General features: G+C 33.7%; 1 protein-coding gene across 4 annotated transcripts in view; it reads left to right on the forward strand.

Annotated features, from left to right (window-relative positions):
- Positions 1-13,991, forward strand: part of HGF (hepatocyte growth factor) — a 102,449-nt gene that overhangs the window by 39,102 nt on the left and 49,356 nt on the right. For all 4 annotated transcript variants that reach the window (XM_032304975.1, XM_032304974.1, XM_032304977.1 and 1 more), the window contains 2 exons: positions 3,408-3,582; positions 6,148-6,275. In XM_032304975.1, coding sequence (XP_032160866.1) covers positions 3,408-3,582; positions 6,148-6,275 — 303 coding nt within the window. The remainder of the gene's footprint in view (positions 1-3,407; positions 3,583-6,147; positions 6,276-13,991) is intronic.

Genomic DNA, 13,991 nt, shown 5'->3' on the forward strand with positions numbered 1-13,991 from the left:
GTCAGTAATAAACATATAAAACCAAATGCACACAAATACACAGGAAAGTGAGACAGTAGAAGTACGCAAGACAGAAAAGTAGTCCCTAAGAAGATTAACTAAAGTACTTTTGTTCTGGCTGCCATAACTCTGACCCTCCCTTTGTCTGGGTTCTAAATCCTAACTCAGTTTGCTTCCAAGAAACTTGTGCCCAAGAAGTGGGGGAATAAAAATTTTACTTCTTAAAATGTTAAGGTAATGAATTGATATGTTGCTGAAGACATTTGTTTTTGTCTTTTTTACATCATAGTTATGTAACTAGGTATGAAATAGGTCAGTACAAGTTTGATCTCTTAACTGTTTTAAAGTTATCACCCTTTAAAGATGCTCCCCTCCACATACACCCAGTATCTTCACATCATTTACAGTTAACTTAAACCATCAGAAATATAGTAGCTTGGTGGCATTTTTTTTGACAAAATATAGTTCCTGAGGACCCGTATAATCTACCTTACTTTCTATTTCATTTAAGAACTTTATTTTATTTTTCTACAGATTTTATGTATTTATTTGAGAGAGAGAGAGAGAGAGAGAGCGCATGAGCAGGGGGAGGGGCAAAGGGAGAGGGAGAGGCTGTGGGACTTGATGCCAGTACTCTGGGATCATGACCTAAGCCGAAGGCAGATGTTTAAGGAATTGGGCCACTCAGAAGCCCCTCATCTAAGAACTTAAATATTAAAATAATAAAGGACTTGATTAACTAGAACTAAGTTTTTCATACAAGCCATTTCTTCAGGCCAATAAATTTTGTTCTTCCTGAATTGATATGTTACCAATATCAGCATATATTAACTCTCAGAAATCAACTGTCAATGACCACTCTGGGATCACTCTCTGGACATTTTGCTTATCTCCATTTGAAGTTCCTTTTAATTTAGGGTATTTCTGGGCCAAATTTTCATTGCCTGCGGTAGATATATAAGATAAAAATATATTTTAAATGGAACTGAAGAAAAGTTATTTTAAGGGCAACATATGGAAGTCTGTTTATACAACATATTCCAGTGGTTGACATGGTCATTAATTAATCTTCTTTCTTTTCCACTGTTTCATAGAATAACTCCAAACTTAGGTTCCACTTAGTTTTCATGGAATTTAATGAAATAAAACATTAAGCCCCATAAAGAGTAGTTATTTGTAAGAAATTTATGTATGTATGTATTTATGTATTAATTAATTAATTTATTAATCATTAATCCATTAGTTTTAAAGATTTATCTATCTATTTTAGAAAGAGAACACATGTGAGCAGAGGGAGGGGCAAAGGGAGAGGGAGAGAGAATCTCAAGAAGACACCCCACTGCACAGGGAGTCCCACGTGGGGCTCAATTCCATGACCATAAGATCACGACCTGAATGAAAATTAAAGTTTGATACTTAACCAACTGAGCCAGCCACACATTCCAGAAAGAAATACATTTAAATGAAATTGAGGATCCATTTAAAATGAACGTACACTATTAAATATGGAACACTTTTATAGACATCCCTAGCCTCTGAAGGCATGTCTAATTCTGACTTCTTTTGGGAAATGATACATATAATTCCAAAATGGATGAATCAAAGGCATTTATTCAAATCCTAAATTGTATTAGAGTATGTCAGTTTGAGTTTTATCCAGGGACATCTTTAATGACCATTTAGATTGTAAAGGTAACTGGGGAGTTTACATTGACTTTACTCTATTGAATCATAAATATTTTTATGTATGTTTTGAGAAAGTGTATGAATTTTAGTTGCTCCAGAAAGTTTTCAGTTACATTTTGTTTGGATAAACATTAAAGAGTAAAGAGAAAGTCCAAGTTGTAGTAAAATTTTAAGTTTGTATTTTTTCTTACTTTGTTATGGAGATTTTTTGATCTGTATGAAATGTGGTAAGAATTGTATTTGGACTAGGAAAAAAAAACAGGAGATAATTCTGCCTAGGAACAGCTGATTTCTTTTAATACTAAAAAATTGGTTAAAAAATTAAGACACCAGCTTAGAATATATTTATCATACTGGAGGAAAATCATGGATAATACTATTACCAACTTTTATATGTTTTTAAACAAACTCATTAGGATTAACTGTGGAGTCATTTCAGAAATACTGTCTAAGGACACCTGGGTGGCTCAATCAGTTAAGCATCTGCCTTCAGCTAAGGCCATGAACCTAAGGTCCTAGAATCAAGTCCCACATCAGACTCATTGCTCAGCAGGGAGCCTGCTTCCCACTCTGTCCCTCCCCCCCGCCAGCACACTCTCTCTCAAATAAATAAATAAATAAATAAATAACCTTAAAATGCAAAAAGAAATACTGTCTATTTAGCATATATTAGTTATAGTGCCACACGGAAGTAAAATGCTTTAAAGAATTTTTCCAAAAATATACTATTTTAGTGTTTGAATGAAAAGAAAATTGGGATGGGGATGGTAATAATGATAAATTGATTAAAAAAACCTGTTCTTTAGTCACATTTTCCCTTTCTTTCTTTTTTATGGCCAAACATATAGCATAGTGCTTTTTATTTATTTTTTTAAGTTTCTTAAAAGATTTTATCTATTTATTTGAGAGAGAAGTAGAGAGAGAACATGAGCAGGGGAAGGGGCAGAGGGAGAAGGAGACTTCTCGCTGACCCGGAAACCTGACATGGGGCTCCATCCCAGGGCCCTGGAATTGTGATCTGAGACAAAGGAAGATGTTTAAGTGACTGAGCCACCCAGATGCCCCAGCATAGCACCTTTTAATCTCCCTATGTGGTTACTATATTACTTAATAGATGTTTTTCAATTTCTAAAGTAAGAAAAGTGATTAAAAAACACATTTGAAAAACATTAATAGATAGAAAGATTTTACGTCTAATATTAATCAATGAGTGGATAGATCTAGGAAATATTAAGTGCTATCATATGATGTTCTTTCAGACTAGTCTATGTCAAGCCAAGCTAGAACATTCTATTTCATGAGCAGAGAAATCCTATAGTTGAGTCCACCATAGTAACTCATTCCTTTCGGTTGAGTGAGATAACAATAATGATAACTTGAATTTTAATTCTACTCAATTTTTATAAAAACCTATGTGACAGAAAACCCTAGTAATATGTATGCAAATTAAAACTAAGAGGTAGGGGCGCCTGGGTGGCTCAGTGGGTTAAAGCCTCTGCCTTCGGCTCAGGTCGTGATCCCAGGGTCCTGGGATCGAGCCCCACATCGGGCTCTCTGCTCCGCAGGGAGCCTGCTTCCTCCTCTCTCTGCCTGCCTCTCTGCCTACCTGTGATCTCTGTCTGTCAAATAAATAAATAAAATCTTAAAAAAAAAAAAAAACTAAGAGGTAAATGACAAATTAAAAGATTTTACTCAAGTTTAATATTTTTTCTTACCAATAGCTCATGGTACTATGAATGACACAGATGTCCCTATGGAAACAACTGAATGCATTCAAGGTCAAGGAGAAGGCTACCGGGGCACCATCAGTACTATTTGGAATGGAATTCCATGTCAGCGTTGGGATTCCCAGTATCCTCACCAGCATGACATAACTCCTGAAAATTTCAAGTGCAAGTGAGTATATTAGGCACATATAAATTTCAGTAAACTCTGCAGAAAATGAGGTGGAATGGTTACTCAACGAATTTTGGTGTTAGTAATTCTTAAACTGTAGTGTGTCTAGGGATAAGTTGAGTTAAAAGGCAGATTCATACACTCAGATATTTTGATTCCTTAGGTCTGAGGCCAAATATCCATTTTAATGAACACTCTAGATAATTTTGAATCAGATGGTTGATGTACTGTATTTTGGGAAACACATCCCCAGTTTTCTGATCACAGCTTTGATTTTGCAGGTGCCTTTAATAAATCATTAATGGTAATGATAACCAGGCAAGTTTCAAATTAGTGCCTTCTTAATATTTCACATTAATTTTAAGGGAAATTACATATTTTTTTTCTTGCACAAGAAGAGGCATGCCTTGATTTCACTCAACATGTAAACTGATACATTTTTGACCTTGAAGTAATATTATTTTTTAAAATTTTAAATATGTTTTCTGCTGTTTCAGATTTCCTTTAAAGAGTGGGAAAGTGAACCAATTGTTTAGATGAATCAAGCCAAAGAAACTGCCCTTGAATATCAATTATATTGCTGTTATGTACCTTCTCCATGGCTGTTTTTTTTCACCACTTGACTTTTGCTACACAGAACAGCCACGATGCCATGTGTTTTTAAATTGTCCGCCTTGTTATGAGGAACATAAAATGATTGCTTTTGAAACTTATAACACACGTGCCATTCATAGTGGCTTTGCTGAAATAGCACCTATAAATAACATATATTGGCTTTATATAATTGGCTTTTAATAAGAGAGCTTAACATTTCAAGATGGGGAAGTATGAGTACTAGTTGGCCTATCCACTGGAGAGAGAAGATATTTTATAGGTGTTTTTTGTTTGTTTGTTTTAGCCAATTCAATGTATTTGCTCAGATAGTAAATAATTCATGTTATTATATTTTCATTACTTTATAATAAGACCTATTTACTTGTCATTGTAAGTTTGCTTCCCTCATATTCTTCATAGAAGTTCTCTCTGTTCCTGACCCATGTGTTTCACACCTCAGAAATAAATACCAAAGCAGAGAAAGCAAAGAAAATGACAAAAGATTAGTTAAGACAAACAGAGGAGACAGTGTCAGTGCCATTCACATGTTTTGTTAATTTCTAATGACTGGTAATAATACTCAAGTAAAAAATTGTATATGTACACATTTTCAAGAGAATTTAACTAAGCAATTATTCATCTAAAATAGCAAACTTGTGTAAACTTGATGTAAAACTCAATGCACATATTTTATACTATCATAAATTTTTAAAATGTAAGTGCAAATTAGTTAAGAGAAATAAAAGATTATCTTTATCTTAATAATTTAATAATTTTATAAGAAAAGTAATTACTTTAATATGAGTTGTAACTATTGGCAGTGGCTGTCCAGTGGCTGTAACTATTGGCAATCACTGTTCTCATAATCTTAAATAACACAGTTTGTGTCAGCACCTATTTTGACTAGATAACCTCTTAACTTGTTGATTTTACTGCAAAACCCAAGTTTCTTCCTTAAAAAATTTCTCCATTTCTAATGGTGACCTTGGGTATTAATAAAATTGTAGTACTTCTTACTGGACCTAAGTGATATATATAAGGCAGTTTCTAATATATTGAATATTAATTTTGTTAAATTACTAGCCAGGGGTCTATGAGGAGAAAACCCACGCTTGTTTCAAATTAAAGAACATTTTTCAGAAGAGTAAATAATGAAGTTCACATTTTATTTAATGTGAACCCTATGTTAAGGTAAAATTATTTTACATATAGAGAATATTAGTATAGACTCTTTCCTTGTTGAAAAGTTCAGTGTTAATTAAATCACTGCTAAAATAAAAGATATACATTTATTACATTGACAATTTATTCTACAGTTAAGTTTTCTGTATTATAAAGGCCTTCATTTTATAGAAATATTTATAAAGATTTCAAATAACTTTTGTGAATCAATAAGGAAGTACTTTGTAAGGCAAAGAAATCTATACAGCAAATTAAGTTAAAAAAAAGTACAGAATTCAAGGAAGAAATAGCTATTGTGGTTTTTTTATCAAATGTTGGATAGGTAGAACTCCCATTTTTAAATGAGAATAGTTAACAGTTATTCATAATAGCCTTTCTTCAGCAAAGAGAGATAGATGTTTCTACATTGTATATGGGTCATGAAAACATAATAAATAATAGGCCAGTTTTTAAAAATTGTAATAGTTGAGAGTCTGAGTGTTGAGAATGAGTGAGAAAAATGAAGTGGTACTATTTTTTCCCTTTCATGAAGCAATAGTGTTTGTGTGGAACTCCAGGCCTGTGCAATGAAGAGAATACTGACATCTGACATCTGACTAATTATTTCAGTAATGTGGGCAATGTCAGTTGTGTATGCTGAATTCTAAATTGTTGTAACTATCCTAAATCTAAAACTTAGAACTCTATTTATAAACATGCATGCATTCTGGGATTCTAGAAATTTAATAGCGCTAACTTACCATTTGTAAGAACTCTGGCAATTTACATTAATATGCTTATTCTCAATAGGGACCTAAGAGAAAATTATTGCCGAAATCCAGATGGGGCTGAGTCACCCTGGTGTTTTACCACTGATCCAAACATCCGAGTTGGCTACTGCTCCCAAATTCCAAAATGTGATGTGTCAAGTGGACAAGGTAATAGCTGACATTTTGCAGGGTGGGCACGATTAAATTCAGGGGAAATGCCTCAAGAGAGACCTACTTCTTGTTGCACTAGTTTTGCTAGTTCTCAAACAAAATCACCAAGTCTGAAGTTGCATTTCTTTTATACATTCTTTTCCTCAACACTCACTTATTTATTTGAGCTTATACTAGTGTCAGGCTCTGTTTTAGACACTGGGGATATACTAGTAAACACAACAAAATTCTCTGACTCCCGTGGAACTCCAGAAACTCCAGCAAACAGAAAACAGGAACAAAACAAGCAAAATAGAAGTGGGAATGAGTTAGTTTGCGGTGAGTGCCAGAGAGAAAAATGTCCCAGGGTTAGAGGACAGGGTGTTATTTCATATTTTAATGGTATGGGAAGATCTGACATACCAAGGGAACACTTAAGGAGGACCTGGAAGAAGCAGCATGTGCCAAGTGCATATAACTTGTAAACAGCATTTGAGGTAGAGGAAACTTGCAAATGCAAATGGTATGAGGCGGGACAGTGCTTGAAAGGTAAAGAGATAGCAAGCACATCACTGCCCTTACAGAGCAAAGGGTAGAGTCACATCACTGTGGCTGGTACAGAGCAAGGGGTAGAGTCACAGGGGATGTGGTTAGAGAAGGGTTGGACTAAAATTGCATACTCCTTAGAGGAATTGGAAGGAGTTACATTTTTATTCTGAAAGAGAAGGAACTCTCTTTCAGAGAACCATTGTATGGTTCCAAAAAGATAAATTAGATGATCTGTTTGGTTTAAGTTTTAACAGGATGACTCTGGGTGTATTATGGAAAATAGCCATAATTTTTGAACTTTTGACAACTTCTCCCAAACAGGAGAATTCATTGTGTGACTGTTTCAGGATTTCAGGAAAGAGAGGAGAGTGATGTGGACGTGGGGGTCAGCAGCAGAGATGATGTATAGCAGTGGGGTTTGGGATAAATCACCATTGTACTGGGAAACATAGATGCCATTGAAGATCATCGTTTCAGGGAGCAGCAGTAGAGAAAAGTAGATTGAGATAGGTTTAAAAAAGAAATCATTTGTCAAAGGTTAATGATGATGTTGGAATCTGGGCATTTATTAGTATATAATGAATTGAGGGTTATGATTTTTAAATAATCATATTCTTGGCCATAAATTTAATTATGATGATCATGGTTAGTCATAAATCATCCTAAAAAGCCCAAGCCAAATTTAAAGCTCCATTTCATAGATTTATTATTCTATACAAACTTCTTCCATCCTTTAACTTTTTCTGCAGTGCCATTTTTCATGAGCAGCTGTTAAAAGTTGTAGAGGGAAGAGAGTTTGAGTCTCTCTTCAGTTAATTTCACTGTTCTTTGGCAGATTTTAAAGGTTGGTTAGAAAAAAAGTTGAAACCAATGTTTATTTTTTTTTAAGATTTTACTTATTTATTTGACAGAGATCACAAGTAGGCAGAGAGGCAGGCAGAGAGAGAGGAAGGGAAGCAGGCTCCCTGCTGAGCAGAGAGCCCAATGCAGGGCTTGAACCTAGGACCCTGAGATCATGACCTGAGCCAAAGGCAGAGGCTTTAACTCATGGAGCCACCCAGGTGCCCTGAAACCAATGTTTAAAGGAGGTTTAGTACCACCTGGATCTTCTTTGTCCCTGTCTTATTCATTTAAACATGAGTTGATAATTTGAGATAGAGGCAAATTAGATCAATTGTTTAATAAGATTCTTACATATATTAAGATGCTTTTATGTACATAAATATCACTTACCAAAGAATCAGGTAATAGAATATGAGAATTTTAGATTGTACAAGTTAAGCCAATGCTATTGCTTATCTAGTAAATCTAGAAATTAATAGATGAAGAAATCAGTTTTATGAAATTTGGATAACTTGCCTAAATTCTCAAATTAGCACAGCTGGGATTAAATACAACCTTCCTTACAATGAGCTTTCTATTACTTTTGACAATATATTATATTTTTTAAACAATGTATTATACCTGATACATGCAACAATGTGCTAGGTTTTGTGGGGCAAATAAAAAATGAAGACATCCACTTAAGAGACACTGTTAGCTAATCCAACATAAAGCTATCAAATTTTAATGGTGATGCCATTGTGTGATACTGCCAAGCTAATGGTATGCATTGTTAAATATGTGATATGTATGCACACGTGCACATACACACACGTGAACAAGAAAGTATGTTGCTCTTATACTTCTCCATATAAACACTTAGACTGATGAGTTAGAAATGATTTTCCTAAATCTTGCAACATCTGAATTAGCATATATATGAATAGTCTTCCAACTGAATATCAAATAACTATTAAAAATGAAAACTGAAATTACAGACTTTCTTTAAAAAAGCTTTTAAAACATAATTTATCAAATGATATCATAAATACTTAGGGTAGTAAATGGAATGCAATTCATAGCTTTAAATAGTTATATCAATATCATTAATAATAAGAAAGTGAATGAAATTTCAAACTTTGAGTTGGGGAAAAAAAGTAAATTAAAAGCAGTATAAAAAGGAAAACCACAAAACAAACTGAGGGTTGCTGGGGGGAGGGGGTTTGGGAGAAGGGGGTGGGATTATGGACATTGGGGATGGTATGTGCTTTGGTGAGTGCTGTGAAGTGTGTAAACCTGGTGATTCACAGACCTGTACCCCTGGGGATAGAGTATTATGCCTCCATCAGAAAGGATGAATACCCAACTTTTGTAGCAACATGGACGGGACTGGAAGAGATTATGCTGAGTGAAATAAGTCAAGCAGAGAGAGTCAATTATCATATGGTTTCACTTATTTGTGGAGCATAACAAATAGCATGGAGGACATGGGGACTTAGAGTGGAGAAGGGAGTTGGGGGAAATTGGAAGGGGAGGTGAACCATGAGAGACTATGGACCTTGAAAAACAATCTGAGGGTTTTGAAGGGACGGGGGGTGGGAGGTTGGGGTACCAGGTGGTGGGTATTATAGAGGACACGGATTGCATGGAGCACGGGGTGTGGTGCAAAAATAATGAATACTGTTATGCTGGAAATAAAAAAAAAAAAAAAAAAAGGAAAACCAAGATAAAGCAGATATTAGTAAGGTCTGTAACTAATAATGGTAAAATTAATGAATAAAGCAAAATGATGGTTCTTTGAAAAAAATTAACAAAATAGATAATCACCAGCTAGTTGACTCAAGAAAAAAAGAAAGGACAAAAACTTAAAATAATAATTATCAAAGGGGAAATAACCATTGAAACAAGAAAATTAGAAGACATAAAAGACTATTTTGTATAACCTCATGTAAGAAACTTTGAAAATAAAAATGAAATAAATAATTTACTAGGAAAACTAAAATTATTTGAATTAAATTATCACTGGATCAATTAAATTAGTCAAAGAATTAGACCTATTCTTACAGAAGAAATATGGAAATTTATTAATGAAATCGTTTCATCAAAAAATACTCTCCCTAAGTTGGGGGAAATTGGAAGGGGAGGTGAACCATAAGAGACTATGGACTCTGAAAAACAATCTGAGGGTTTTGAAGGGGCGGGGTACCAGGGTACCAGGTGGTGGGTATTATAGAGGGCATGGATTGCATGGCGCACTGGGTGTGGTACAAAAACAATGAATACTGTTATGCTGAAAATAAATTTTAAAAATTTTAAAAAAATACGCTCCCTAGATGCATTCACAGACCAGTTAATTTCAATGCTACATATACTGATATGTAGCTCAAAAATACAGTTAAACTTCCATCAGTAGTGATGATATTACAATATTAGTACCTGAACATGACTAAGGTAACATAGGAAAAAAGTAAACTTATCTCATTTGTGAATATAAAAATTTTAATTTTTTTTAATTTATTTATTTGACAGAGAGAAATCACAAGTAGATGGAGAGGCAGGCAGAGAGAGAGAGAGGGAAGCAGGCTCCCTGCTGAGCAGAGAGCCCGATGCGGGACTCGATCCCAGGACCCTGAGATCATGACCTGAGCCGAAGGCAGCGGCTTAACCCACTGAGCCACCCAGGCGCCCATGAATATAAAAATTTTAAATGAAATTTGAGTAAATAGTCTAATAAAGCAACTTAAAATATAATACATAATGATTGAACAGAGTTTAGTCTAAGAAAAAAATGATTCCGTTTTAGAAACCCATTAACACAATTCATCTTAGATCTAAGAAAAATGATCATATAATAAATGTCAATAAATTTTGAAATTCCTGTAACAAAATTCACTCCTTTCTCATAAAAGTACCCAAATAAGCATTTCTGGAATACACACACTATACACACATATCTATCTATCTATCTATCTATCATCTATCTATATCTATCTATCTATCTATCTATCTATCTATCTATCATCTATCTATATCTATCTATCTATCTATCTATCTATCTATCATCTATCCAGATTTATATCTCTCTATATATAAACAGAGAGACAGAGACTGCCTTAAAAATATATTCACATTATAACATATACACATATAGACACATAGACATGCCCACATACACAAAAGCATTTATCCCTTATAGTTGATGGGGAAACATTATAGAATTTCTTAGGAAGTTAAAAAGGAAAGCTAGAATGTATACTGTCTTTACTCATTAACATTGTAAAATATAAGTTAACAGAGGTTAACATATTCCTCTTTAATACTGTATTAAATAAGAATATTTAAGATATTCCATATAAATAAGAAAGCATATAAATATTCCATATAAATAAGAAAGCATATTTATTGGTAAAAAAAGCCATATAAATAAGAAGATATTCCATATAAATAAGATATTCCATATAAATAAGAAATATTCCATATAAATAAGAAATTCCATATAAATAAGAAAGCATGTTTATTGGTAAAAAAGCCAAAGTTATTTATTTATGCAAATGATGTAATAGTAATATACTTTGAAAACTGAAGTCAAGTAATAAAAAATTCACTAAGATAACATTCATATATGAATTTGAAGATTTAGTTAAGGGGAAAATTATATAATAGCAACAAAACTGATAAAAGTAGATATAAATTTAGAAAGCATGTGCAAAATCTATGTAATAAAATCTTAAAATCACCACTGAAAGCCCCCAAATTGTACTTTAACGTGACAAAGCATCCCTTGTTCTTGCTATGAGAAATCAACATCATAAATACATCAATTCTACCTAAGCTAATATTAATTAATTAATTAATTTTTAGAGAGAGAGTGCTAGCAGGGTAATGTAGAGGGATAGTGAGAGAGAGAGAATCTTAAGCAGGCTCTATGCTCTCAGCATGGAGCTGACCTGGACCTTGATCTCAGATCCTTAGATCATGACCTGAGCCAAAATCAGGAGCCAGATGCTCAACAGACTGAGCCACCCAGGCACCCATACCTAAACTAATTTGTAAATGTAATGTGATAATAAATAGATCCATAAGTCTTCTGATACCAAACAAACTGATTCTGTAGTTCTCTTGGAAGAATAAACATGTAAGTATACTATGGAAAATCTTGAAAAGTAAGGGTGATTACAGGTAATTAACCTTATCAAATATTAAAACATTTTATAAACAGCTTGTTAAGTAAGACTTTAGTTCTAGTGCAATGAATAAATTGACAAGTGGAAAAAACAGAGAGGACAGAAACAGACCCCTTCCAAAGATTTGTTATATTAAAAATGTGGCACTATGTAACATCAGATGAAAAATGAACTTTTCTTAAAGTATAATAATGGATAAAATTATAAAAGATAAAATTAAATCCATGCCTTATAGTATACCTCTAAATAAACTCCAAATGTATAAGATATCTGAATGTACAAAAGGAAACCATAGAGATACTAGAAGTAAACCTGGAAGAATCCCTTTTTAACTTAATATGGTGAAAAGCATTTTAATTAATGTTCAAAGTCTAGAGGCAGTAAAAGAAAAAATAAAAACAAAAACGATAAACTACATTAAAAGCTTACCAAGACAAATGCTTGTGCACACTCATACACCATATATATATATATAATATATATATTATATATATAATATTACATAATATTATATATATTTATTTATTCATTCATTTATCTTTATTTATTTTTTTAGTGAGAAAAAAAACATGAGAGAGAGCAGGAGCAAGATGGGGGTTGGTGGGGATCAGAGAGAGAGGGAGACAGAGAATCTTAAGCATGTTCCATGCCCACTGCAGAGCCCAACACTGGGCTTGATCTCATGACCCTGAAATCATGACCTTAGCCAAAATCGAGTGAGATGCTTAACCAACTGAGCCACCCAGGTACCTCCAAAACCCATATCTAAATAAAAAGACAAATGACAAATGACAAATTTGGAAATAAGTGTTGAAATGCATATTGTAGATAAAGAGAAAAAATTTTTTTAAAGATTTTGTTCATTTATTTGACAGAGATCACAAGTAGGCAGAAAGGGAGGCAGAGAGAGGGTGAGAAGCAGGCTCCCCGCTGAGCAGAGAGCCTAATGCGGGTCTCGAACCCAGGACTTGAGATCATGACCTGAGCCGAAGGCAGAGGCTTTAACACACTAAGCCACCCAGGCACCCCAAGAAAATATTTTTAATATATAAAAATTCTGGAAACTAAAATACTAAGGACCAAAAAACTTAAGCAATGAACAAAATACGTTAAGATTTCTAAAAAAAAAAAAAAAAAAAAAAAGTATATATAAATCCCCTTCAAACACATGGAAATTATGTTTAAATTCACATATAACAAAAGCACCCTTGGCATCTATTTCTTATCTATCTTCTGCTTACTTTTCAACTGTAAAACAAATAAAGTTCCCTTGGAGACACTGATGATTCCAGGATGCCTGGGACAAGAAAAGAACAAGATGAGGCTGGAATATCTTTAACTAGCAAGTAATGAAGTGCTAAAAGAAACCTCATGTCTTTCTCTTAAAAATCTATAGCCCATATCTAATCATGAGGTAAATATCAGACAAACCCAACCAACGGACATTAAACAAAGCAAAACAAAACAAAAACCCCAAAAAACAAACTTGCCTGGGGTGCATGGAGGGCTCAGTTGGTTAAACACCCCTCTCTTGATTTTGGCTCAGGTCATGATTTCAAGTTCATGGGATAGTGGGATCAAGCTCCATGTCAGGCTTTGTGCCCTTTAGGGGAGTCTGCTTGAGATTCTTTTTCTCCCGCTGCCCCTGTCTCCTTAAATAAATAAATCTTTTTTTAAATGTTCAAAATAAATACTTGATCAATTTTCCTCAAAACTGACAAGGTCATCAAATAAGCAAGTCTAAAAACTGCAACATTTAGAAGAGTCTTAGCAAACATGACAACTAAATATAATGTAAAATGTGGAATCCTAGAATACAAAAAAGGATATTAGGTTAACAACTAAAGATATTTCTGAGACCATGAAGGCCAAACTATTGTCTTCGGTTAATAATGCATCAGTATGGCTCAATAGTTACAAAAAATCTATCATTTTAATGTCATTAAATATTAAAAGTAGGGAAAACTGTGTGGTATATGAGAACTCTCTGTACCAACTTATAACTTTCTTATAAATTAAATCTAGTCTAAAATAAAAAGTTTACTAAGAAGGAAAAAAATATATATATTATAGCTTTTATTCAAATAAAAGGGCATAGAGGACATCAGGGCATGGAGAAAGAAAGGAAAAAGTGAATTGGGGGAAATTGGAGGAGGAGATGAACCATGAGAGACTGTGG

The sequence above is a fragment of the Mustela erminea genome, chromosome 11, assembly GCF_009829155.1.
Source record: "Mustela erminea isolate mMusErm1 chromosome 11, mMusErm1.Pri, whole genome shotgun sequence".
NCBI lineage: Eukaryota > Metazoa > Chordata > Mammalia > Carnivora > Mustelidae > Mustela > Mustela erminea.